General features: G+C 42.8%; 1 protein-coding gene across 11 annotated transcripts in view; it reads left to right on the forward strand.

The window, feature by feature from the left end:
• Window positions 1-27,890, forward strand: part of BTRC (beta-transducin repeat containing E3 ubiquitin protein ligase) — a 112,095-nt gene that overhangs the window by 49,528 nt on the left and 34,677 nt on the right. For 9 of the 11 annotated variants that reach the window (XM_052676717.1, XM_052676720.1, XM_052676723.1 and 6 more), the window contains one exon: window positions 5,868-5,957. The exons of the other annotated variants lie outside the window; for them this stretch is intronic. In XM_052676717.1, the coding sequence (XP_052532677.1) occupies window positions 5,868-5,957 (90 nt within the window). The remainder of the gene's footprint in view (window positions 1-5,867; window positions 5,958-27,890) is intronic. 11 annotated transcript variants of the gene reach the window in all.

The raw sequence follows: 27,890 nt of genomic DNA on the forward strand, positions 1-27,890 counted from the left end.
GACCCATTGAGTTAAACTGTCAAGGGAGGATAAAAAAGGAGCTTCATCCCGGGAGGTAACAGCTGCCAGGTTTTCAACACCTTGCACGCTGCTGGAGAAATGTCACAAATTGTCAATGGGAAGAAAAATGGCTTGGCTGCCATCTTCCCTTAATGACGCGCCTTATAAAATGAAAGATTTAAGGGTAGAAAAAATCATCGAGTAGCTGTCAGGAAAAGAAAAATCCGGGGGGATTTGGAACAATGGGCCCAACGAGATGGATCCTGAAAGGCTGCAAATGCTGCGTCCACGTTGCAGAAAGCGGTTCTGATGGGGATGGCCATTTCTGCACGGCGGGACAAGAGAGGGCTGGGCGGCAGCACAAAGTCTAACACTGCTGTGCCTGAATTAAAGGGAAAAAAAAAGAAGTCATCTTGATTCATAAGCCAGTGAACTGAGAGAAGACATACTGTATTTCTGCTCTTTTGAGGACAATTTGTTTTCAAGCAGCTACCAGATGGCTAAATACCACGACATTTCCTTTTTTTCTTTTTTTGTTCTTTATTTTAACAAGAGATGTAGTTCTCTTTGCTCTTTGTTTTTGTTGGTCTTAATGCTTTTACTTGGCTGAGCAGACCCTGTGGTGTTTGGGCATTGTGACATTACTTTTTTTTCTTTGCCCCTGTGCATTGATGGATGAGGAAAGAAAGATCTTCATCTTTAATGTAATTTCAGATAACAGGCAGATTGGAGTGAGGCTTTTTGTTTGTATTGTGGTGAGGTTTTTTGTTTTAGGGGCCTCTCTTTTTGCTGTTTGTTTTAGGTAAGTCATTTTAATTGTACTGAGTAATTAGAAGGTACACACAGCCAAGGGAGCTTTGTTATGGTAATTGCTCAAAAAAACCCCACTCCCCAACTACCATCGCCATGTGTTGAGACACTTCTTCCCTCTAGTGGCAATATTAAGGACTCTGCCTTTCGCAGTAGGCAAGGTGTAATTGCAATATGACAAACTGTGCTTTGGGGAAAACGCCGTGACTGATCTGGTTTTTTTGTTTGGCTGGTCATTATTTCTGCTGATGGCTTTCTGTGGCGACTGTCCTTCCCGCGGGCTGGGCTACGGGCACCAAAAATTTAGGCTTCGGAAAACAATCGCGGCAAATGGCTGGTAATGTCTTACAGCTTGCCTTGATTCTAGTCTTCTTTTTAATTACCTGCTTATAAAAACGTTTTTAAATTTGTTGAGATTACTTAATTCTTTCGGAAGAAGCACCTCATTTGAAATAAATAAATAAATAGCGTTTATTTTAAATAGTCCATGTGAAAGACCTTTAAAGGGTAATTAATGCAAGTCTCCTAAGGCTCTAAGTGAGATGAAAGCGATCTTTCCAAATCTGCTGGAGTGATTTGTTTATATAACTTCCCACTTCTGCTCAATTCTTCGGAGTCTAATAACTTTTTTTCTAACCGTTTGGCAATTTGTGCTCAGCTACAGAAGCCCTTGTTCAAAAAGAACAGTTTAATAATCTTTTCCCTGAAAATGACTTGGAGGGAGGGTATGGGTTTTGTCGTTTGGCCGCGTTTTTATTAGTGTTATCTCTCTCTGATAAATCATGTAATTATTAACTATTGAGGGGGGGGAAATCTTATTGAGCTCCTGGGCTGCAGCTTCTATTAAAAAGTGGAGTTTTGTTCAGGGACTGGGGATTCTCTGAATAAATGGCCGGGGAGTTGGGGTTGAGACGAGGCGCACGCTCGCAGCTCAGCCTGGTTCCAGCCGTCAGTTGGCATTCCACCTTCATCCCGAGCCTCACCGACGCAGGGAGGGTGGTTCCGTGTTTGTGTCAGAGAGCAGCACCGTGCGTTCTTTAAAAAGAAAAATGTAACCAAAGACTCCTGTGGAATGAGATCAGATCCAGCTCTATCTTTAGTGAACTATAGCCTCGCGTCTCTGTGGCGTTTTGAGCCTTTGGCTGAGAGTGGATACAGCTTTGTGGTCCCCTGCTTCTGACATGATTTGGTGCCACCATATATTCCTAGGGATTTTTTCTCATTGGAGCTTGTTTTGCTGTAGGGCTGCTTAACACCGTTCTCAAACGGCTTTTGCAAGGTTAAAGGAATGCGGCTTGGTAACAAGTTTGTGTCATTTTAAATATATACCTCCTAGTAAATAAGGAGGAGCCTTGCAATCAATCCCTTTTAGTGTGTTATATGTTTCACCTGACAACTAAACCCTCTATTGATTAACCATTACTTTGTTAGATAATCTTGTGTCATTGAAGCCTCTGTAAAAATTAAACTCTTTAAAATGTTTTACCCTAGCAGCAGTGCGAAAATTGAAAACTTGTTCAGAATTACAGCCGGCTTCCACTAAGAAGGTAGTTTTCAACAAACTGGTTTATGTTTGCATGCTTTATATGCAATATAAAAACATATTAAAGCACTCCAACGCAAAGCTATCCGCCTGTGGCGTTGAACCAGGCTGCCATTTCAGACTGCTTTCCTTGGCAAGGAAGCCTCTTATCTTGATGAAAGGTGAAGAGAAACCTGAACGGTTCTGGTGCAAATCAGATGAGATGCATAAAAGGGTCGAGCTTTAAAGATGAGCTGAGAAATTTGCTTTTCTGAGGGCTGGTTCAGAGTTTGATGTTCTCATTTTTCTTCCAGAGTAGTCAGTGTTCCTGCAGTCATCTGAGGCAACAAAAGGAGTGCTCTGATATTTTGCAGTGTATCGTGAGGCACCATGAAGTGTTTCAGCTGGGTTATCTCTGTTATAATCCAGTGACTTGACAATTGTTCTCTTTTCTGTTCATCCTGCTCACTAGAAACTGTTGGTGTGCAAACACAACGTGACAATGCCAGATGAAACCACATCTTAAGTGATCTTGTGTCTCACAGCAGCTGGTAACTGCTGCCTGCAGAGAAACAGTAGGAGATACCCATACAGCAATACCTCCATGCGCCTCATGTATTCTCCTAGCTACTCATGACTGCTCTTCATGAGCCAAATGCTGCATCTTCTCAACATTACCATAACATTTCCTTTGAGATCCATTAGAACAACATGACTTCTTTTCTTTTTTCCTGGATGTTAGGGCAGAACTAGATCACAGATTATAGAATGGCTTGGGTTGAAAAGGACCGTAATGATAATCCAATTGTGAGCCCACTGCTGTGTGCAGAATTGCCAACCACTACACCAGACTGCCAAGAACCACATCCAGCATGGCCTTGGATGCCTCCAGGAGTGTTGTTCAGTATTTTTGCTTGAGGTTATTTGACCACGTTGTAGATCTTGCATATGCATCTTTAGCGTCTCTATTCATCACACAGCTAATAATTTCTCACATTCTCTGAGAATGTGAGAAAAAGACCAGGAGAACTTTGTAAATGTGCAAACATAATAATGGGCGTTAAAGTGCTGATCACTGCTCGCGTGTTTGATTCTCAGTTCTGCATCCTGATGGGTTGACTCCTCTTAGCTTTCCTTTAATTGGGAAACAAAGAGCTGCCAAAGGACTGAATGGTTGTCTGGCAACTTGATGCTTACGTAGATCTTTACATAATAAAGTTACTGTACAAATGTTGTCCCTCACAATAAAAATATGTTCTTGTCTCATTTGTGTGGCTGAAAAGCTTGAGAGGGATGTAAGACTTGTTGGTTTGTGCTGCAGGGGCAGAGGGGCACACATGGGAGTGCCCAGTGGAAGATGCTGCGGAATGACGGCAGACGGCACTGGGGATGTCCAGGGGATGTCCTGGCCCATACTCTGCACATGTTCTCCCTGAGCTCATTTAATTCCTATTTTTACTTCTGATGTTTCTCTCCATAGTATCCCATGGAAGCGAGCTGCAGATCTCCGGGTATATAATCACAGAATCATGGAGTCATTTGATTTGGAAGGGACCCCTAAAGGCCATCTGGTCCGACTCCCCTGCACTGAACAGGGACACTTACAGCTCCACCAGGTGCTCAGAGCCCCTCCAGCCTGACTTTGGGCATCTCCAGAGTTGGGGTATCCACCCCCTTTCTGGGCAACCTGTGCCAGTGCCTCATTGACTCCTCTCTTTTATTTTGAAACCATTTCTTGTCCTGTTACGGCAGACTGTGCTAAAGGGTCTGTCCCCTTCTTTCCTATACTCATTCTTTATATACTGAAAGGCTGCTATCAGGTCTAATGAACAGGTTCCTTTTGTTCCTCTTTATTGTTATTTTTAAGTACTCCATTAGTTCCATCAAGTGTCACCAGATCCTGTGGGATTTGATGAATGAGTTATGTTGGAAATTGTCTTGGTGCTGTCCATGCTAAGGTGTACTATGAGGGTAAAAGCAATAAAAAACAAATGGTATAGTGGAATAATTATTTGTGTCTGTCACGTATCCTACTTTTGAACAGTGATGTAGTGAGCTCCCTTCTCAAAAAGCTCTTGTTTTTTGCCTTTATTATTTTACATACTCTATTTGGATTATCCGCTCTATTTGTGTGTGTGATAGAAGGCTTGCTGTAAACTTGCTTTTTAAAACCTGGCTTGTTACCAAGCCTTTTGATACCTGTTCTGGGAGGAAAAAGACTAAAAAGATGTGAGTTGGTTCATGGTTGAGTTCAGGAAGCCACAGGCTTCCATGTTTCTTTCAGTAAATGCTTTTGTGACTGAGCTTTTCATCTGCAAAGTGCAGTTGGTATTAGCTTTCTTTGAGCCTCTCATTGAAATTGCAGTATATACGAGGTACACTGGGCAGAAATGCTGCTACTGGAATGCAGGGAATGCAAATGCAAACGAGGGAGATCACGGATTTACAATAAGTGGGTTAAATTACACAAATGTCAATAATGAACAAAGAATATTACCAACTCTTCACGGTTTTCCACCTTCAGAGCCTGGTGGAATTTAACTGATGTGATGCTGATGAAATGAAGTCTGTGTGGTGTTGTCTGAACGTCGGCACAGAGCAGATGGTGTCAACTTTTCTGTCCACCACTTGAGCCACTGCATCTAAGCCACAATTTATTATAGTTTATGCCGTTCTGATCCTTCTTCTGAGAAAAAAGTGCTGTGCATACCAGAGTGATAGTTTTATGACGTTGGCAAATATTTGCAGGAGGCAGAGTTGAGTCTCTCAGCCTTCTGTTTGCTCGCAGCCTAATCCTGGTTTGAATGCAAACCTCCCTGCTGAAAGATGGAAGATGCTGAAAGATGCACTCTGCTCAGCCACATGGTGCTGGAAAGGATTTGGGCCTGGAAATCTCTGTTTCTCCTTCTGGATGCAGGCAGGAGTTGCAGTCCCTTGTAAGCAGTGACAGACCAGTCCTGCTCTGTAATGTTCCCCCAGATACTGCACTGGTTAAAGCAGCTGATACCATCTGCTGACTGCCACGCTGTTTTTTTCCTGTGTCTTTTGGTCAGCACATAAATTGTGGGTTCTCTGGGGGTGGGGAATAGTCTTCTGTTAGCACCAGGCATAGCACACTGGGGTTTTAATCGAGTACTGGGACTTCTAGGAACTACTGTCCTCCTCCTTTTAGCAAACGTGAGCTTCATCAAGTAGTCATTAACAAGGTGCTGAAAACCTCCATTAGAAACTCTTGGGTTCTTCAGACATTTTAGTTTAAAGAGTCACTTCATCCAAGTTTAATTTTAGTCACAGTAAAAAAAAAAAAATCCCTTCAATCTGCGTATCTCAGAACTGTAAAACTGCTCAGCTTCTCAGAGAACAGGCATGCCCTCAACATAGATTTTTGCTGTAAACTAGTTTATTTTGGCTTGAAATTATTACACCGTAGGAAAAAGGAAATGTAGCAGTGTTGTCGTGGATTCTGGTGCCAAAAATATGGTGCCTGAAAGAAAATTGTCGTCTTCTATTCATAACCATTTTAATCTTTCTGCAGACCTACAACAGCTGTGCCAGACTGTGCTTAAACCAGGAAACAGTATGTCTAGGAAGCACGGCTATGAAGACTGAAAATTGTGTGGCCAAAGTAAGTAACAGAATGGCTTTGGTTTTGAGAGGTTCTTTAGTATTCTATTCACTGTTAATCAAAGAAAAATTCTTGTTAAGGATGACAGTTAGGAAAAGTGTTTAAATGGAAAGTAACTACTTGAGGTAGGTTTTTCCATCCTTTGGGGTAGAGTTTGAGATGTGCTGTTTTCTTCTGTGGGAAATGATTGCTTGAGTCCTGAACGATCTAGGGTAGAAGAGTTTATTCTGCTACCCAGGTAGGCTTTTGCAGTGAGATGACCTGTTCCTGTCATGGAATTAGCTGTGGCAACTACACGTGATAAATGTCCAGATAGATGCTGATCTATATTTATAAAATATACGAAGCATGAGAACTCTGTGTCATGGTGCCCCTTCTTAGCTGCCAGAAGGAATGTGTGAAAAGAGTTGTTAATAAAAGCCCTTTAACTAAAATCCAGTGAATACTCTATTTAGGAAAGGAAGAGGGAAGCACAGTCAGATTGGTAAGAAAATAGATATATTCATGCATCAGAGAAAATACATTCCTTGAAAATTGTACGAGGTGTGATTGGAACAGAGGAGGTGCCATTAGCCACCCTCTTTTCTTAAAATTCAGCATAACTGGAGTAAAATAAGATACATGCAGAGTTATTTGTGAATGGAAAACATTTGAACCATGATGCAATAAGTATAAAAAGGCTGTGTGAAGGATGTACTTAGCCTTGTATAAGCTTCGTGTTTCCACTGTGAGGAGGGTTAGAATGGGCATGCAGGACAGATCAGTGCACACAGCCATCTGTTACTGAAACCAGCTGGCATTTTGTAGCTCTCTGTCACCACGACCTGACCACTCGAAAGCCTGTTTTCTCTTTCACTGTTTTAAATTCCTTGATATTCTTGAAGTCCCCCTTTTCCCCATACTTTAAAGGTACCTTGTCTCTTCAAGGCCTGCTTTTGTATTGACTTTTAAGCTAATCCCAGCTGAATCTTTTCTTTGGAATTTTTCTAGTAAAATTTGGACGTCCCATTACTTTTTTTTTTTTTTTTCTGAATTGGCCACCATAAACGTTTGCCATGATGCAATCAGGTGACTTAGCACTTGTAAACTGCTCTTGCCATGCGAGGTTGCCTTTCAGTGGGCATGCGCTTCAGAAACAAGTTACCAATCCTGGTACAAAGTGCTAATATTGAATCCTAAAATCTGCTTTCCTAGCTTAAGACAGTTGGTTTTGCATGTTGCTTCCTCAGGCCCTTCACGATACAAAGTGAAACTCTTGAATTAGCTCTTACTGAATTGTATCAGCATACAGCACTATTCTGATGCCAGTGGAGCAACTCGCAGCGAGCTAGCTAGGAGTAAACCCACTCAATGCCATGTACTGTACACCATCCTGATCTCCTTATTGAGGAGCAGGATGTGCAGGAATTACTGCTAATTTAGGTGATGCCTCTTTAAACTGAGATGACATACCTTTAACTTCCCAGTGTCCCAAATAATTGAGTGTCCTGAAGCAGCCTATTCAGTGGGGTCGTGGTAAGAGAAATAGGCAAGTTTGGAAGTCGATCGGCAAGTCTTGTTTCGTGTTATTGAGGATAAATCTGAACTGTCACTCTGGAGATAGAAAGTTGTATGTTCTTAAGTATTGTGTCTCCATACACTGTATGATTATATACTATATGTAAAAGAAGGATTCTTACGGGGATGTATTTCCCCTAGAACTGCATTGTCTGGCTGTTGTACCCCTTTCCCCGCCTTCCCAGCTGCAAAACAAAGTAAAATAGGTTCTAAGAAAGCTTATCTTTCAAATTCCAGAAGTGTTGAGGCGTTTAAACTCCAGTTAGCTAGATGCAGATGGCTCTGTGATGGCATAGGCAAATGGCACAACTGTTAAATGTTCCCTCGGTGAAGGGCTTAAACGGGATTTAAGGAGTTCAGAGGCCTTCTCCTAGCCTTACGCACATGGCGAGTTTTATCCTCCATGATTGATGCCTTAAGGCTTTGAACATTAAAATCTTTTGTCAAGAGGGTGAATACTGGAAAGCATAAATGCAAGTTGCTTTGTCTGCAGCACTTTTCTGAAAGTCCTGTAAATTTTTTTCTTTGTTTGCTTGCTTGCTTTTTTAAAAGTGATATTGAAGGACAAAAAGGGTTACTTTGGAAATGATGATTACCTTTTCTGATTCTGCAATGCAATATCAGCCTTGACAGGAAAAATTGTTCAAAATGTGCATGTCTAGACTGCATAGGAGTGATCATAAATTAATAATTATATATTTAGGTGCACAGATGTCACTGGGAGTTCTTCCATCTTTGGGCATGTTGTTGCCACTGCCTCTGAGTGATCAACAAGTGTGATATATATTTAACCTAAAGTCTTTAAAAGGCAAATGTAATTTCTAATTGTGTTTTTATAGATGCTGCTCACACACAGAAATCCTCCCTTTGGAAACTGCAAAATATTTGCAAGAGCATTTCTTGTTACAGTGGTACTGGTGTGCAACCGTAATTGGATGAGTATCTCAGAAGTTGGTGCAAGATGCTTAAATAAGGTAGAAATATAACATGAACCTGAGCTGCAAGGGCAGGGCGTTTGGTTTTGATGAGGGTTATTGAAAATTGTCCAACTGAGCATCTGTTCCCATTGTTTGTTCCATATTTTGTTAGCCAGTATCTTCGGGTCAGATAATGGTGTTGGTGTGTGGTGCATCCTCAGTTAAAAATCCCCTGGCATCTGGTCTGTCCCTAGGACTCTTCTCATGCTCCTGTCCTGTATCCTGGACCACTTGATTTGTGCAGTGACCTTCATGCTTTGCCCTGCAGTGAGGGAGGCTCTGCTTGTCTCCATTCTCCTTGGCTGAGTCTTTGCTTAGATGGGTTATATATTTTTAAATAGAGGTCTTGCCATTTCACCCTTTGATAATGTGGGCTGTGCTAGGTTTGACTTCTGCTGCTCACTTGGAGTCTGTTGGATAGCACACTTCCTTGGATCGTGGAAATATTTTCCTAATTCAGAGTGCTCTTTTGCTTCCCAGCAGGAGAAGGAGCTGATCTGATGGAGTTTTGCAGTCAATACCCATTTCCTGTATTCATTAGATAGGTTTTTTTTATTAACTCGTGCAGTCAGATCAAGTTCGTCTGCATCTGCTGCATAGGGAAGCGTTCTCAGTTTCATTTTGCACATTAAATTCTTCTCTGTATGTGCCAGAGCCAGACAACCTATGGCATAGCAGCCACAGACAGCACAGAGACACCTTTTAAATGTCATACAGCATCCCTGCATATCTGCTTAGCTCTGAGCTGGGCAGCAGCTGGGACAGGTTCCCAGCCCCTGTTATTACCAGAGGTGAACAAAATTGGAAAAAGCAAAATGCAACTGAGCACTCCTTGCTCCTTGCCATGCCCATGTATGATCCCTGGTCCTGCCTCTTAAGGTGTCAGCAAACCAAGCGTGTCGTGTCCTCCAGGGACACATTCTTGCAAAGAAGCATAGTATTATTTAGCTGTAGCTGCACTCTTACGTTCAAGGGGGATTCCAGTGAAGAAGAGGGGGAGTGGTGGAAGGAGCTGCTAATTGGAACCAGCTTTTCTTTGTGAGTTCTTTCTGCATCTCTACTTCAGAATTTTTCGGGTTAGACTAGTCCTCACAGTAATAACACTGAGCTCGGAATTTTTGTATGAAATTCAGTGGAGAAACCACGACTACACTTCAACAAACAAACATTTAGGGTTCCAGGCTGGATGTTCCAGTTGGCAGTAGGACAAATTGATCTGAAGAGTGTCCCTCTTGGACTCTCAACTCCCTTTATGTCACAGATTGATGGCTCCTCTTTCCTGAGAGTGTCGCTGCATTTACTTTACATGAGCAGCACATGCAGCTTGGAGTTCTGCTGTGAGACACTGCTGAGTCAGTATATCTTCAGATAACATAGTTTTCCAGTGCTTCTGAAACCTTCCCAGTCCTTGAATTGATAGTAGAGCATTGTAATCCTGAATGAATATTATCTGGCAAACTACGTTGTTTCTTGATACTTCTTCAACTGGTTTAATGAGAAAGTATGTTCCTTCACATCCTAAATTTATTTTTGTATTATGCTTTTGTGCGGTGATGCAGAGAGGCTGTCAGCTGTCATGCTTCCAGCTCCAAAACCTTTGCTAGCAGTGTTCCCTTTTGTATGCTGGGGACATGACTGGGACATCAGCTTCTGAGGCCGTTGCCTACAAATGCCTGCTCAGCCACTGTGGGCCAGGAGAGGTCCAGGCATACACTTATGCCATTTCACTCTTCTGCTCTGTGTTGTCTCTGTGAAAGAGGGTGTTGTGAATAGCTGGTGTTGCAGGGACATGGCTGAAGGTTGGTTTGTGCTCAAAAGGTGCTATGAAACATGAAGTTCAGCGCTGGATTCTGAGTATTTAGACAACTCAAGCGGTATACAGAACCAGAGGTTTGTCTTAGACTGTTAACATAATGATGATTAACTGTTAACAACATGATGATTCTTTTCATAGCGATGTGGCTACTTTTATCTTAATTGTGGGTTTCTAATTATTTATTTATTTTTGCTCAAGACAGTCTGTATGCTTTAGCTTTGCCTCAGTCTAATAACCTCTTTGCAAATGGCTGAGGAAGAAATGTGATATCCTGCTCCCCCACCCTACCCCACCATACACATTCTCCAGATTTTGATAGACTTGTTTTATTTATTTCCAAAATTATATCCGCAGGAAACAAGCTGTTTAAATTCAGATTATGCTGAAGCAAAATGGTCCTGGTATGAGAAGCAACGTGCTGTTTTATGAGCGCAGAGTCCCTTTTCTCATAACTGATTGATAGTAAATATTTTCCTGAAGAATTATTGCCAACCATGAACAGTGCAACTGTTTCACTTTTTTTTTTTCCGTGCTACTTGCTGTACCAGCCATTGTCTGTAATTAAGATCTACAATTCACAATGCAGACGTTTGCACTTCCTCTGGGTCTGAGCTATTTATAAGACATTTCAGCTGTTCAGAGTTTCTTTTGAGTGTTAAACTACATGTAAACAGGCTTTTTTAGTCTTCAGTTATGCAAACACTATGGTTGTCATTTCTGCTTCTCTTAGCACCCAAAATGACTTTGCGTGTCAATGAAGCCACAAATTAAAAAAGAATTACACTTGTTTTTTTTTTAAATGAAAAAGAGACTTTGAAGAAATGTTATTATAAAGCTTACTTGTCGTAAAGCACTTTATGGCTTAGGGTCTCAAGGCGTTTTCAGAGATCAGCTCTCAAAGCTCCGCAGTGAGGATGGTCATGTGATGTGAGAAATCTTGATACCAAGAGTAATTTCCAAATTTTAGCCAAGTCAGTGGAGATGTTTTTATTTTTTGGATCCCCGGGTTTGGAATTTTGAGAAAGCAGCTAGTGTGGTCAGTGAAGCTGAGTTTAGCATATCTTTAAAAGGTTCCTGAATTAGAAACTCCCTTTCGGGTTTGACTTGCTGTAAAGAAACCTTTTTCATGACAGTGAACGTCAGCTGGAACAGGTTACCTATGGACGCTTTGCACATCATCCCTAAAGGTTTTCAAAAGCAGGCTGGATGGAGTCCTGAGCAACCTGAACTACCCTTTCAACAGACTCTGCTTTGAGCAGGAGGATGGACTGGAGAGCTCCCAAGGTCCCATTTAAAGGTTGTCCTGCAGTGCTCCAAGTATGCAGGTACTGGAGATGTGATACAAATCTATAAAAATGACAGGACATCCTTGATTAGAATTGCCCTGCACATTGGTAGTGTGTGTTCTCATATGCTGTGCTTCTACCCTAGATGTTTGCTATGTGATTGATCCTCTGCATAAACAATTGCAGTCCTGAGGTCTTGATTCAGGTCCTGCCACATTAAGCTTGTAGGAACCATTCACCAGGGTAAGAGTGTAGGATCATAGAATCATTAAGATTGGAAAAGACTTCTAAGGTCATCCAGGTTGACTGTCTACCTACCACCAATACTGACTGCTGGACCATGTCACTTAGCGCCACATCTACAAGTTTCTTGAACGCCTCCAGGGATGGTGATTCAACCACCTCCCTGGGCAGCCTGTGCCAGCATCTGAGCACTCTTTCATTGCAGAAGTTTCTCCTAATGCCCAACTGGTAACTCCCCTGGTGCAATGTGAAGGCATTCCTTCTTGTCCTATCACTGTTACTCAAGAGAAGAGGCCAACCCACACTTCACTACAACCTCTCCTCAGGTTGTTGTAGAGAGCAATCAGGTAGGGATGTTTTGTGATGGAAATACAAAACAGTTCAGAATCCAAGTCAGTGAGGGATTTGTGGTAAGCAGAGGTAAAGGCAAAGAGAAGCATCACCTCTCAAGTAGTCATCTGCAGTGACAGCACCCTCAGATGGCAGAGGATACAAACGTTACAGTCATTGCATTACCTAGAAATGTCGTCAGTATTTTTCAAAAGCAAGAGGTTAAAAAAGTAGTTCGAAAAATATGTCCAAATCTTGTGCTTAAGCTGGAGGTGTGAAATGCTGCAATAATCATTTCATCTTGTAGCCCACGGCGAGGATGCCGTCAGTGGGGCCACGCATCACGTTTCAGAAGGCAAAGTCAGTGCTGAGTTGAACCTAGCAAGAGAGGTGACAAAAAGGAACCCATCTTTATTGACAGATCCAGATTAATGGGAGGCTCCAATGTCCTTGCTGTTCGGAGCAGACGGGGAGGGGAAATGGCACGAAGCAAGCTCCTCATCAGGCATGTACTGCAGCATTGCCCACTGATGCATGCTGGATCACCCGCACGCAGAGATCACATGGCTCCTCCAAAAGTCAAACGATCAATTCGCCTCGTTTTGGCTCTGTACTTAATGCACAAACAGTGCGATCTGCAGGGCTGTAATTGCATTGTTAGGGCCAAGGAACAAGCCTGTGCCTTTTCAGCAGACAGCTGGCAGGGAAAGAGGCATGTTGTTAGGAAAGAGAGAGGCAAGGCAAATAAAATTACTGCTAACGCTCAGAGATCGGCAGGAGTCCTACTTGCCTAATCTTACCGGTGGGAGCAAGCGGCTGTTGTAATCCAATTATAGCAGCATAAGCAATTTGTTAGACACTCCGCATAATGTAACAATTTCCCAATAAACTCTGACTTGTAATAACGTCGGCAAGAGCCCACATAAATCTGCCCGAATGGTGGGGGCTGGAGCGTTCGGCTGGGGGCTTGTAATTTGTGCCATCAGCACGTTTTGTGGAGCCGGTGCGGTGCAGCCTTTCAGTGCAGGAATTTTAAGGAGAAAAGCGTGGCACACCCCTCCGAGAGAAAGCCATTAGCCAGGGTCAAAAGAAATGCCAAACAAAGCTGGGAGGGAGGGAAGATCGCCCCCGAACTCAGGGCTGTAGCTGATGAGGGTTTACAAATGTTAAAAAGCAGTAGTGAAAATTGTGGTGTTTTAAATAACAGCGGGGGGAGGGAGGGGAACTAGAATTACATCTGTTTTGGAGGGAGAGGGAAGAGAATACCCTCCCTTATATTTAATCCGTTTAAATATTAAAAAAGAAGCTCACATTGAAAGGGATGCTCCGTGCTTGCAAGACACGGAAGCCACAGATCCTGTCCCAGGCAATTCATAATCTACAATGGGAAAAATGAAACTGTTTCTGGTATCCGGTTCCCCTCCCGTTGTCTTTCTTGCAGCTCCTGGCTGGTTTCATGCATATTGGCACAGCATCTTGATGATGTGTCTGAGAGATAAAACGTAGGTCTAGAACCATTCACTTTGAGCGTGCCCCAGTGAATTTAACTTTTTTGGCACAATGATGAATGTCCCCTCTGGTTCATGCAGATCTACACAAAGAGCTAATCTAATTTAGATATTATTTAAAAGTAAAATCAGTCTGCTCTGTGCTCTGCCTGTCACTCTTGGAGCACACTGTGAGTCACAGCATTGTAGACACCAGTTTAAGGTTTGTCTTTAGCAAGATTTAAAGTATCATATTTCTGTTAATCCTTCTGTTTAGCATTTCTCTTTGCTAAGATGCTGATAGGCAGCAGCCAAAATAACGTAGGTCCCTTTTTGTACGGTGTGGAGACTGTCAGCAGTCCAGGATTTTGAGAGTAGCTTGTAGCAGCACTGCAGTGTAAAAATGCCTGACTTCATGCTGCTAACAATACTTCATTCATTTCTTAGCCATGCGATCCTGTGAGGTTCCAGTGTGGAATGACATTTCTGCTCTGACTCACTCCCAAGTTGTCGCAGCACGGTGTTTTTTTGTAGGGGAAAAACAGTCTGTAGGACAGAACAGAACTGAACCAGTCTGAAGAATGTGCTGGTTTCCCTTAGTGCATGGAACTCCTGCTCTTGATTGCTGGGTTTTGATGCGGGGCTCCTGTGCTTAGCAGAACAAAACCCAAACAAATGCTCCAGCCCAAAATGTTGACCTTGTGCGTACAGCTCACACCATGCCATGTTTGTCTTCACTCTATTACAATATTTCCTGTGTTTTGGAGGTGTATTTATGTATTGGCCTGTCATATTAGTGCTGAAATGATTTAATTTATTTGAGCAGTAAATAATAGTGGAGATGTTCAGGCAGGCTGCTGCATGGGTAATGCTGCATATTTTGCCCTTCTTTCTGCAGAAGTCAAGTCTATTGTTCTTCCTCGTCGCTGTGTGCCAGCGGGTTGGGATAACAGGCTGAGATGGCGAGCGTTGCCAAAAGTATCCTGATAAATGTTTCCTTTCCGTGTAACCACACACCAAAAAGTGTGTCTAAGAGGGCAGGTATTCTCTTCGTTTACAGAAGCCGCGTCGATAAACTGCAGGCTTCTAATAAAGGCACTCAGTGCCCGGGTTTAACTAATGGCTGATTTTCACGGCTTTGACAGTGAGCTGTGTGCGTTATTTTCTCCTGATATTGTAAAAATAATGAGAGCAAATTAGAACAATCAGTTTACCCAGATAGCTGCTGATTGGAGGTGATGGGCAATATGGCAGCGGGTAATCCATCTTCGGGCTCCTGTCACATTAACTTCAGCAGTGTGGAAAAGATCAGGCGGGGCGAGCGGGAATCCTGCCCAATCAGAAAGCCGAAATTAATGAGAAGAGCATTGTTCTGTGATCAACCTTTTAATTAGCACGAGTGGAGATGGAGGGAGTGATGAAGCTGGCAGCACAGCTGCACAATGCTGGGCATGTTTTTGGCGAGGGGGAGGAAAAACACGGGTTTTAAATTACCCCTTCTGTGCTCCCTGTACACCGGCAGTGTGTCTTCATTCGAAACCCCTTAAAAGATCTTAATAAACAGCCGCATCCAGGTTAATATTGCAAACGTGGCTGTTACTAATGAGTAGCTTAGAAGTAGGTCCTTTCGGGGGTCATTTAGGAAAATGTTGATCACTGTTTAAGGGGAAAAAAAAAAAAAAAAGGAAGGAGAGAGACGGGGTTTGGTGTTGGATTTAAAGTTTCACTGCATCAAGGAAAGAAGAGGAGGGAGACGGATAAAATTAGAGTAAGGGACTGCCTGTTTTATTACTGCCCTCCTTATTTAGTATATGTTTGAAATAAGATTCCTTGGCATATATTTGCAGTGAGACTCCTTAGTTAAAAATACTATGCATGCCGTGCCTCTTTCAGCAGCAAAAAGGAGCAGAGAGCAGATACTGCGCTGCTTTCCTGCTGCTCCTTTCTCTGCTTGCATTTTGGGAGGTTTTTTGGTAGTTTTTTTTTTTTTTGCACCAATATTTTTCAGTTTATTCAGTTATCGACAAGTTGTAATTTGAAAGGTTTGGCAGCTGTTTGCTGAGAAGATTGACTTGATTGTTTTTTTTGTAGAGGTTTGATAAAACAGCAGCTTTCTCAAATACGGTCTAAAAGCCGAAACAGTAATTAATGATTGTCAGCTCTGAAAGAACAGCAGTCTTTCAAAAATAGGTATATTTGTAAAGGGAACAAATACTGTGGAGGAAAGAGGGGTGGTAGGGGGTGACTTGTGGGAAGGAAAATCAGAAATACTATGAAACAGCATTTGTGTTGGCAGTGCAGAGGAATCCAGCTGATTAACACAGTTCATGTTCGTCTTTCCTTGCTCTCTGCATTGTGTTTTTCAGGCATTGCCTCTCTTTCCCGATGCTTCCCAAAGAAGCTGTGTTGGCTGTGGAGTGAGGCTGTGCTCCTGTACGTCTGTGCTGCTTTTTGTTCCTTTTTCTCGTTAGGACACTTAAGCAGGCTGCCTTCATGGTAGGCATCCCACTTTCTGGCATGGGAAGGTGGTGTAACTGTTGTAGCTGGCGGTTCTGCCTGCTAAGGATGTCTTATTTCCCTTTATAACAAACAGGTTCCCTTGTTTATAACTCTGCTACCGTTTAACCTCTTGAAGTAAAAGTTTATTTCTCCCTCAATCTGATTCCCCACTCCCTCCCTGCGGCCTGAGGCAGAAATAAAGTTTGGTGTGGGACAGAGGGTATTTGCTAAAGGAACAGCTGCTCAGTATTTTGTTTTATTCGTGTTGTTTGTTCTGTGCCCCAGGCTGTGTTTATTGCATGCCTTTCAAGCCCTGGTCAGAATATGGAAATACGAACTTCCTCCTGGGGATTTCCCTGCAGTCTGAGTGCTTCACAAGCCTTAATTAATCCTCCCCATGTTTCTTGGGACCAGGGCTGGACTCACAGCATCCTTTTTTTGCGGAGGAGTTCAAAGTTGCTCTTACGACTGAAATCTAGGGATGAAATATTCGTAATAAGCACTAAGGCCTAACAGGAAGTTTATTAGATGAGGAATTATGGCTCCAGATTTTGAGATACCTTTTGTCTTTGTCATATCGTGCTTTTCCATCTCAGTTCTTCTGTCTGTGAAATGCGATAATGCTGCTTAATATTTCCTTGCTCGACATCTGGGGATCTGGAAGTGTGATACCAGTTGAAGGGTGTTTTCTGCTTGAGGACTGCTTTGTTTATATACACCTAATGCTGATTTAGGTTCTGCTCCTCTGATACCTTCTCTCTTCCCAGGTCTGTCTGTGTTAGCCATGGGTCTTGGGGAACTGGTGCCTCCCAACCACCAGTGGTTGCAGCCAAATTTGCAATCAAATACAATACTTACAGGATGCAATGGCAGTATCTATGAAAAGGTGGTCATTTTCTAAGACAAATGCTTATTCTTCTTGTTGCAAAAGCACCAAAAGATGTCAAAGCCTTCTTCCCCCCCTCTCCCCTTCGCTTTTAATAAAACAGAAAAACCAGTAAATTATTCTACAGCTGCTTAAATCAGTTTGTCAGTTCCCTAAGAGATTCCCTTGTGGCCTGAAAACCAAATGGCAAATTCCTGCCCCAGAGTAATTCTACTGCAAGAGAATAAGAGGGGAAAGGCAACGTGCTGCGGAATTCACCGGCTCCTGACACCTTAAGTATGGAGCTGCTACCGTGACTCCGTAATGGGATGTCCTAGCATGGGGCGTAATATCAGAATGAATGTAAATATGCCACATGTGAATTAATAGGCAGCCGACGGACTGGTAGTGTTGACATACATGTTGAAATGAACATGCAGCAAATCTTAATTCTTTATTAACCTGATACGTTTTTTTCCAGCTGCTGGTCAGATTTTGTAACTGTCTGACTTTGTCAATTTTAGAAGTTCTTGGTAGTTTTTAGAACCCTGTTTTCAGTCAGTTTTATTTAAAATGGCTTATGTATTTTTCCCATCACTTGTTTGGGTTTTGCTTTCTCTCAGTGCAGTTTTCCCACTCCTTCCAAGTGCTTTCCCTGCCCTGCGCTCTGCAAGCTGCCCCAGGCTGGGGGATATCACTCTCCAGGTGTTTTACTTTACCCCTGTGGCTTGATCACGTTGGAGCTTTTTTCATGTGTAGAGTGCTGCTGCTTACCATCACATCTTCCTCAGGCCCTCCTTGAAACACTCCTTAAGCGAATGTAATTTCCTGAACATCGGTACTAACGCAGAAGGGAGCTCCGTAGAGCAGGATGCCTTCTCCTGTTAAGCTGGTGGTGGGCTGACCCACCCAAAGGCCTTGATGTGCAGCCTGGTCCTCAGACAGTGCTGTCTGTGCTCTGAGAACAGAGCTGTACTGGCCTGTGCCATCTGAAGCCATTCTTACCCAGTTCCCCTGGGAACTGGTGCCAAAGTGGCTCCATGGATCCTGTGCCCACCCATGTGCTTCCTGGAGTCTTATACTTAGCGTATATATGTGGAGAGAGGGCACATATCTACTTTGTATGTACAGACTCATGTGCTTTGTGTGGCGCAAAAGTCTTTCTGGATGCTATTTTTGAAGCCTGCTTTTATTAAATATTAGAATATTTCCTACCTCCAGCTGCAGTCTCTCTGTGTTGTGCTAGTTTCAGTTACCCATGTCTTCCTGTGCTCTAGGCAGGCTAGCAAAACCTTGCTCTTGCTGTTTTCTTTAAAATTTCTTGCTATTTTTAGCAAGACAGGTTTGTCTCCAAGACAGATCATTTTGTATTAAGTTTTTAACAGGCAAACAATTATTTACAAAGTGCTACAGAATATCATTTCTCTTTAGCAATATTATAAAACCTTGCCCATACTAATGAAATCAATATGTGTATTGAAGTACTAATCCCTAAAATGTATCTTGCAGTTCCCATGAAGGTGGGGAGGGGATGTGTGAACTTACAGGCTGCATAGCTAAGTTGTCAGTCAGGAAATGAGAGCAGCTCTGTTGAGTCTGCGATCTCATCTCCTACAATAATGTTTAATAGAATAAAACCTTGGAGAATGGAGAACTTGATTCCTTACCTTCAGTTTACTTACAAATATGTTATTGTCTTTACCTTACTTTCTGGCCGTTTGTCACCTCAGTAACTTCTTTGGATCAAGCAATGACAATTAGAATCCCTGCTAATGTGAAAGACTAGATCAGCAGCCTTCAGATGCTGTCCTCCACTGCGTCACATTTACCTTCTGAGTTTCCTGATAAGTTAAAGAACTCTTCTCATGTTGGACCTGAAGTGGCTCAGTGTAATTAGTATGGAGGTCAGACACTTGCCTGTCAGTCAGTTTCTTGCAGCAGACCACCATCAGCTGGCAGGACAAGTTTTGATCCTGCTAGTCGTTAAGAATTGATTAGGAGTCATGCTGGTCTCCAACTAATACCTGTCTGATTGCTCCTTGTGGTTCTGATAATGTTCATGAAACGTGTGAAAGTGTGGGAATATAAGATAGACATCCATTGCAGCCTATACCCAGATCAGCTAAAGGCAGAAGCTAGCAGAAGACAGCAGCAAAGTTGAAATGTATCTTTTCTTCTAATTATGGAGACAGTAGACAGTTGTCCCTTGAGACAGAAGAGTTCACAGTCACTGCAGCTCACTGCCCAGCAGGTCACAGCCTAGTCTTCTCTGTCAGTGGTGAGTGAGTTGAAGGTATCTCCTCTCTAATCCTCCAGCAGAAGTGCATGCATATCAGGGACTCTAAGGTCATTTGCTTTACAACCTGCCAGATCCCATTGTTATCTTACATCCAAACATGACATGAACAAGCAGCTTAAGGCTTTGCCCCACATCCTGTGGGACTTGTGAAAGTATGAACAGAGACCTCCTCTGTTCCCATGTAATATAATACATTTGTTATAAACACATCAGAGACTAGGAGGGGTACCCTGTCAAACCAGCTACAGTCACAGTGGATACAGCCTTGGGGCACTCTGAGGTTATCTGTGAATCTCCTGGAGCTGAGACAGATGGATAAAAACGTACTGGAGTAGTTTTCCTGTGTATCTGTGGAACTCAGCAGTTCAGCACCTAGTGGGAAGGGTGTAGGTTGGACATTTCATAAATCTCAGGTATGCTCAAGCTCAGATTGAAAATTGACAGCTGCTTTTTCTGGCTGATGCAGTGGCCTATCGTCCGTGATAGAGGAATCAATACACCTTTGTATATTTAATAGAGCGGAGTCCGCGGTCTCATCTATGTTCTCTACTCACTGAAGGTCAGTTTGCTCAGTTACTAGTCAACAAGTCTGCATCTGTGCCGTCTCAGATGATGTGTGAGCTATAAGGTGGTGAATGACCTCCTGCACAGCGGGACGTTTCCTGGTTTCTGTCATCCTACCTACTGGGACCTCAGCTCACTGGTTCCAGCTCCCTGCTCTTGCAGGTACTGTGCTGTCCCTTTAGTGAACTCACTGGGCTTTATTTTACAGCCACTTGAAGGTTGAACTTTTTTTTTCCATTCTGGTACCACCAGAAGATCATTCCACAGCTCAGTAGTTCTGAACACTGGAAATCCTCTCCAGGCTGCCGAGTTAGCTTGCTCGTAATGGGATTGTAGCTTTGATTCCTCTGCTTCTTTATTCCTTCCATTTTAGAAATCCCTTCCCTCTTTTATGTTTATCCCCATATGTTTGTTGGAAGAAATCATGCTCTCTTTGTGTTTATTTATTAGGATGGATTGAATGGGATTGTCTTCATTTGAAAAAGAGGAAAGAGTAGTGATGAAGAGCATCGTGCTCTCTTCCAAACACCCTGTCTAATAATTGTCCTGAACTTTACTGTAGCAATTAACACGCACTTTCACTTTGCATGCAAAGATCTAATTCTGGCTGATGTTTCACTGTTGTATTAAAGCATATATAGCATATTTTATATATATATATATATATATATATAATATGCTATATATATAAAATACATAAAATACATAAAGTGACACAACCTTCAGTTCTTAAAGCAAAGGAAGCTTGGGCAAGTGACTCTGCGCTTCTCCTTGTTCCTGTCTGCTGTTCCTCTTGCTGTTCCTCTCCCTTCATTCTCCTGCAGCGTTGTTCTGCCCTTTGCAGCATTCAGCAAATAATCTTTGCCTGGGTTAGGTCTCACCAATAGTCCCTGCCACTAATTGGCAAGTTTTAAAATTGAGAGTTTTCTCAGAGGGAACCTAGATTGTGAAATAACTCATGTTGTGCAGTAAAACAAACTGTTCCATATTTTCCTTCATGTATATTTAACACAATCTATAATTTACAAAAATAGATTCAAATTAGTCTGCTTGTGGAAGCTCATATCCAAGATCACTTCAGCAGGGCAGGCAGTCCCTTGCTGCATGTGACTGACGGGCTTAGCTGAGGCTGCAGCTTGGGAGCAGACAGCAGTACTCAATGTACAGATTGCTGAACCTTATTGTTGAGGAAAATTAAAAATGAGCAACCAGATAATTGCTCTCACAGACCTGAAAGTAGCATTCCAAGTAGCTGCAATTACTTGTTTTACAGTAATAATGAATCTTGACAGATAAGTAGTCCATACATGCTCAGCTCACAAAGTGGTTTGAAGTTAGAGAATGGAAAAGGTGCTTTGTGCAGCCAGGCTATTTGGGCTCTGTGTGCAAGAAGCAAACCTGCCTGCATGGTGGAAGTATGTCCTGAATTTGTGAAACATGATAGGTCTTTCCTAGTTGTGCGCACAAGTCCAGGTTTAACTTTCTTCTCCTGTGTGTCCCTCCTCTTGCTTCACAACACAAAACAAAACTCTTGCAACAGTGGCTGCAAACTACAATAAAATGCATGATTCTTAGAATAGTTCAGCATTGTCTTTTCTGACCCACTTCTGTGATTGCTTTTGTGTTTAGACAAAGTTCCCCTACATAATATCCATTTAGGTGAAAACAAAAGTGAAAAAAGCTTAACAGCTACACTATGAAAAAACTGGATTGTTAATTAAGTAAGAATGGTAATTTATTGGCCAAAAAAAAAAAAAAAAAGCCCTCTTTGTGTCAAATAAACCTTCCTTACAAGTCTTTGATTGTACGTAATAAAAATGTTGCTTAGTTAATGCCACTTATGTGCATGCATCGTTTTCTTTTAAGTCCCTGGATTTTACAAACGTGTGTGATTCTGTGGAATCATGTTGTTCCCCTGCCATGTTAGTTTAGATTTGCCTGTCGTGTGCTTGATAGTAATTTGTAATCTCAATTCGTGGGCAGTTTGCAGTGCAAGTGTTGGAAGACTCTGAAGATGACTGGACCTCAAGTCTTTTTTGCTTAAGACCTGAATTTTGCAGTTTGTTTGGGTCATAAATGCAGAAATGCCTGAATACAATCAGCTGCAATTCAGAGACAACAACGTTGTGACAGAATCAACAGGTTTTGGCAAAATTTGAGTAGCTGGATGGACAGAATGGAAGGGGGAGATCAGCAATCTGAGCAGGGCATCTCAAGCAGGGCAGTATTTTGCATACTGCATGCTCTCAACTTGCAAAACCAGAAGAGCAGGCAGATCTGCAGTGCCCTTTGGAAGAGTCTGGTATTTGATTATTGCAAAGAATGAATAATTGAAAAGCAAAGGCTTGTGAAGCCCGGAGCTGGAAAGCTTTAAAAAGTAATTCTCTGTAAAGTGTCTTTAAACAGAATTTTAGATTTCATGTATAATAAATGAAATACATCAGCATCAGACAATTCTGTTTTGATTTCGGCCAAAACCTAAACAGGATTTTCCAAACACCTGGGATGTATAGGTGAGTGTTGACTTGAGGACTGTCAGATGAGAAACACAGCATCACTTAAGCTGGAAGAGACCTCGGAAGGTCCGACTTCAGCTCAGAGTGGGTCGGCATTGGGTTCATTACAAGGTAACCTCCGCTCTTAGCAACGTGCTTCTCCCAAGTTTTGCACACACAGAACTTCTACTCTATAATTTGAGGGGTAAGTCTCCCGTGGCACCCACAGATCTAGGCAGTACAAGTGTGCAGCTGAGTGCTGCTCAGCCACATCGTTGGCTGGGCTGCTCTGAGGCAGTCCTGTCTGTCCTCCTCTGAGGCGTGCTGTCCCTCTGCACACCCTTCCACTGGCGTTCAGTAGGTCAGATGACTGCTGTCATCCTCTCCTGCCGCTTGGGAGAGGTGTGGGAAGCAAGCAGAAGTTGCCAGTGCTTTTCTCCAAGTCTTCTCAAGGGGATAAAAGAAACAGTGTGAGATGCTTTCTGTACCGTGAGAGGGAAGGTCTGGGTGTCAGGATCTGGGTGCAGCAGCAGAGCAGTACAGAAAGTTTGGCCTGGAATGGCAATGACAGCTGTCAGCTGGGGCTGAGGGACGCAGGCAGGTTATGCCAGGAGGTTTGCATGGTTTTTGTCAGGTGCTTCTGTCATCTCCTCGGCTCTAATTACTTCTAGTCCTTCTTACTGGACTTGTCAGAGAAGTGGCAATGTAAGTGGGATAGCCTGACATCCTTTGTGTTTCTTCATCTTGGTCACATACTAATACTAAAATTGCAAACTTCTAAAACCAAGCAGTGTTCAGAAGTCCCCTGGTGGTTAAATACTGAAATTGCTGTGGTAAGTGAAGAAACTAAAGTGTACCCACTCTAGGGCACTTGTGTGCAGGGAGAGGATTTGTTTCCACATTTGCATGGATTTTAAGATGCATAGATGAGTGCTGTGGCTCACCTGAGAAAACTTAAGGTAAAGTGTTTTCTTGATGTACACAAATTTTGATCTTGTTTTCAAAGACCACAAAAATTATTAGTCTGGCTGCTTTTTTTCCTAATAGATGATGTCTAGACCCTGCTAACAAGTCTTTATTTTTTAAGGGTCAAATGTGTTTGCCAGCACTGGAGAAGAGAAGGCTCTGGGGAAACCCAATAGCAGCCTCTCAGTATCTAAAAGGGGCTGTAAGAAAGAAGGGAATAGACTCTCTATCAGGATCTGTTGTGACAGGACTAGGGGAAGAGGTTTCAAACTAAAAGAGGGGAGATTTTGACTGGATATAAGAAAGAAGCATTTTACAGTAAGGGCAGTGAGACACTGGCACAGGTTGCCCAGAGAGGGGGTGGCTGCCCCATCCTTGGAGACACCCAAGGTCAGGCTGGAGGGACTGTGAGCACCTGATGGAGCTGCAGGTTCCCTGTTCACTGCATGGGAGTTGGACCTGGTGGCCTCGAAGGGTCTCTTCCAACTCAGATAATTGTGTGATGATGGATGTTTACATGTGGGCAGTGAGGTGTGCTGTTGTTCAGCTCTGCTTGCTTCACCAGGCACCTTCCACACAGCGGCCTCCTTGGACTTCACCAGCATGCAGCCTTGCTCTGTCTCAGTGTGACTTGCATTAGGACACATGCATTTAACAAGAGATTCGTGAAAAGCAGAGGGGTGACTTGCCTACGGCAGCTCAGGAAGGCAGCAGGAGAGTTAGGAATAAAACTGAAAAGGCTTGGCTCCCATTTTCCTTTCTCAGTTTTACTTTGTACTGCCAGCTTTCAGTTTATCAAGAATTAATAAGTAATAACCTGTGATTAAAAAGGCCTGACACTCCTTCTGTCATTAGATGTTTCTCTGTCTTCAGCGTTGTGCAGAACTCAGCAGGGTTGCACCTTTTGAGTTTCACTTAAGCTGAGTTGCTCAATATTTAATGCTGAAATAAAAACACCTAATTCACAGCTGTAGGCGACCTGTCAGCTACACTGGGATGTTTGTCAGCTGCAAGGTAGGGCGAGGTAGCAAGACTTTCTTACATGGTGAAAATTGAAAATTTCAGCAACTTTTTCATTTAATTTCTTGCTACGTTTCACATTCTACATACAGCTGACATGAAGATCCTTCAACCGGTCCTAAATTACATTTTAAAACACAACAGTTAATTATAGCAATCTGACTATTTCTAATCGGTTATGGAGAGAAATTCTTCTGACACTTGTTTCTCCCGAGCTTCAGACAAACTGGTGAATGTATTCTTAATTATTCATGTGACAGCAGAAAGTAAAGCAAATAAAAATCATGGACAGCACCACCCAAGGTTGGTTTGGATGAGATCATACAGTCACAGCATAGAATCTATGGCTCTTCTGTTTGGAGAGTGCTAGAGGGAGCTCTAACCCCTTGATGTAGGGAGCAGGAGCAGTGTGTCTGTCCAGCTTGGTCCCTGGTAAGTCTTGAATTCTCATAATTTTTTTTGCATCAGAAAGTTGTGTTTTTTCTGGGTATGATCCCAAATTGACTCCTTGCATTTTTCAAGCTGAGAAGATGCAAATAGTGTGTTTTTAGGTATACAAACACTAGGCTTAGTGCAGGCTGTTGTGAGCTCCCTGAATATACAGGAAACAAGTGAGAGATAGCACTGAGATGTTTAACAAATAGCATACAGTGGTGAAGTCTAACCTTCATATACACTTGTTTTTAGAAAGGAGGACAAGTCTTACAAATTAACAGGGAAGGAACGCTCAGAAGTGGGATGAAAAGAAAGACAAGCCTATTGTTGTAGGAAGGGAAATGAAGGTAGATTGAAACTATTCCCACTGCTTGCTAATCTCCTTAAAAGAAACCACGGAATCATACCTTTGTGTGAATGGTTGAATGTTACATGAGAAATGCAAAATAGCGAGGGATCAGATGAGACTCAGATCAGGTGAGACTGTTCTGTTCTGCCCCATATTACTGGGATGTTTACATTGCTTGTCTGTTTCCACAATCCCTGTGTAATTGAGTCTGTTCTAGGCAATGGACTATTCCTCTCTCCTTTAACTTGAGGGTTTTTCTGGAAGCTTGTTGGCAGCTAAGCAGTGAGCCATGAAGGAATCCCTGGTGCCGCCGCCTGTGACTCAGGATCTGGGCTATGTGATTTGAGTGCAGCTGATAGGGGCAGTCTGCTCATCTCTGAAACCAAACACACCTTCCTGTTCTGGTCAGAGCCTTTGCTTGGTGTTGCTGAGGGGACTGTTTCGTGCCTTTCTTCTCCCATGTACGTACGGTTACCTGTCTGGCCTAATCCAGCGCAGTGCGAGGTGTGAAAATGTGGACTTCACCAGAGGCTATCTGTAGGTTGTTTTTGGAAACTGTTGCTCAGATAATAAATCTCTTACCACGTATCAGCGAAGCAGCTTAAGATGCAAAGTCACGGGAAGCTTTAAGCTGGGATAACACCATCTGGAGGTCTCCAGTCCAACTGCCTTGTTCAGAGGAAGATTGCCTTCACAGCCCCACAGTTTGCTCAGGGCTTTGACCGCTTCTGTTTCTCTCTCTCGTAACAACCGAAGTTTTGGTAGTTACCACCTGTGCCTATTGCCACTTTTTGTCTCATTACTCACTTCTGAACAGATTCCATCTCACGTTCCTCTGTAACTTCTCAGGAGACACCTTCAGCCTTTTCCAGACCAAACCCAGCTTCCCCAGCCCTCTTAGTGCTCTTTGCCCCAGTTTGCCAGCAAGGTAATGTTTGACTGCAAGTTTAACATAACAGCTAGTATTGAGAAGACAGTAATTATTAATGGGTGAAAATTGCATGATTATCTAGAAGAGACCATAGGAGGCTATATGAAAAGTCTTGTCTAGGTGTTTACTGGCCAGCTTTGACACTCTGCAAAGGTATTTGCCTCTGTTTGTTGCAGGGAGTTGGACTAGATGACCTTTAAGGGTCCCTTCGAAATAAAACAGTTACATAATTCTGTTCCATGGACTTTCTTACAGCTGCCTCTTTGATGGCTGCCAACAGCAGGAATGTTGGTGTCAGTGAGTGTGAACCCATTAGATGTCCTCTTCTAGACCTGGCTGTGCTGGTAAAAAAGAACACCACACAGCCTTTGTCTGGCTGCTGCAGGTTGCTGCCCTCCAGGATCTGTCAGCAAAACTGCAACCCTGCTTTCAGTTAAGATGAGGTGTTTTAGCTTAGACAGTTTAAATAGCAGGTCTTTGCTAACAAGCTTATTTTGACTGAAATAGGTTAGGCAGTGTGCATGCAGCCAACTCTGCCAGCAGATCTAAGGAGTGTGTTTGTAGTGGGACCAAGCATTGTTGTGACGGTTGCCATTCTTTAGATCACTGCTGCATTTTTGTTTGTTGCGTATCTTGGTCGTATGGTGCTTTTGTGCTCTCTTTGTTGGCGGTGGCAATGTGCATCTCCAAGGAGGTTCTTGGAACATAATGCTGTTTTGAGCTGTGTTCTCTTGGATAAGCTATTTTGGAGGGCTTTTGTTCTTGATGATAAAAGCTTTACCTAGAGGATCATAGCATTTTCAAAATCTCTGTAGCATTGCTGAATGCAGACAGTATTATCTTTCAGGTTGTTCTCTCCCTCTACTTGTGGGTTCTTCCCAATGGTGTAGTCTTCAGGGTTTAGCCGTGGTTTGAACCTCTTTAGTCCATCTGCCTGTTCCTGGCTGCTTTTCTCTCCGAGTTCAGGGAGTACTTGGAGCAAAAAGAAAATCAACCGTAAAGAAAAACTTCACTCAGGCAGTAAATCATGCTTGGATGTTTTTAAAACAGAAGCAACTGTTCTAGAAAACTATGAAACTGCTGCTTAGAGCATAGCTTATGCCTTTCCCTGCCATAAACGAGCCCTTTGCTGCTGCTGGCCATTTACCCAATGACTTTAGTAGACTGGTTCTCCAAGTGATAATGTGCGTGTTCCTTCCCTCCATTAACAGTAATAACATATAATGGTCCCAGCAGTTCAACATAGGTTCTGGTAGCCATTCTGAGAAAGAATTTCCTTTGGTGACTTCCAGTGAAAGTAGTTCCTTACTACTGTAGTATCTGCTTTGACATCGGTGTACGATCAGTTTATACCTAATGAAATGATCGCTTTAAGAGTGACGGTGGCTGCTCCTCCCTGCCCCATATGTCTAGATTTGCATTTGGTCAGGGATCTTAGTTTGGGAAAGTAACATATGCCAGTGCTGTGCTGATGCAAGCAGATTTCTCATCAGTGCTTGTTATTTTCAAAGGCAACTTGAAGATAAGGGAGGAGGAGGAGAGGGACTCCCAATTCACATCCGTTGCTGGCATCAGAGAAATTTTATTTTGGAGGTTTTTACCAGCACTTAAAATCTAGATGGGAGACCTATATCAAACGAAAGTTTACAATAGGAGCTACGAGATTCCAGACAATTAAACTTTATTAGTCTGTCTGAAACATTAACTATTATCTTAAAAGAATAGTTTTTTAATCTCCTCTCCCTGTTGCTGTTTACTGTGTAGCAGTGTGGGAGGGGAGCAGCTTCTCCAGCAAGGTGTTATTGCAGTTTGTA

This window comes from Tympanuchus pallidicinctus, unplaced genomic scaffold (genome assembly GCF_026119805.1).
Source record: "Tympanuchus pallidicinctus isolate F22 unplaced genomic scaffold, pur_lepc_1.0 scaffold16, whole genome shotgun sequence".
Classification (NCBI taxonomy): domain Eukaryota; kingdom Metazoa; phylum Chordata; class Aves; order Galliformes; family Phasianidae; genus Tympanuchus; species Tympanuchus pallidicinctus.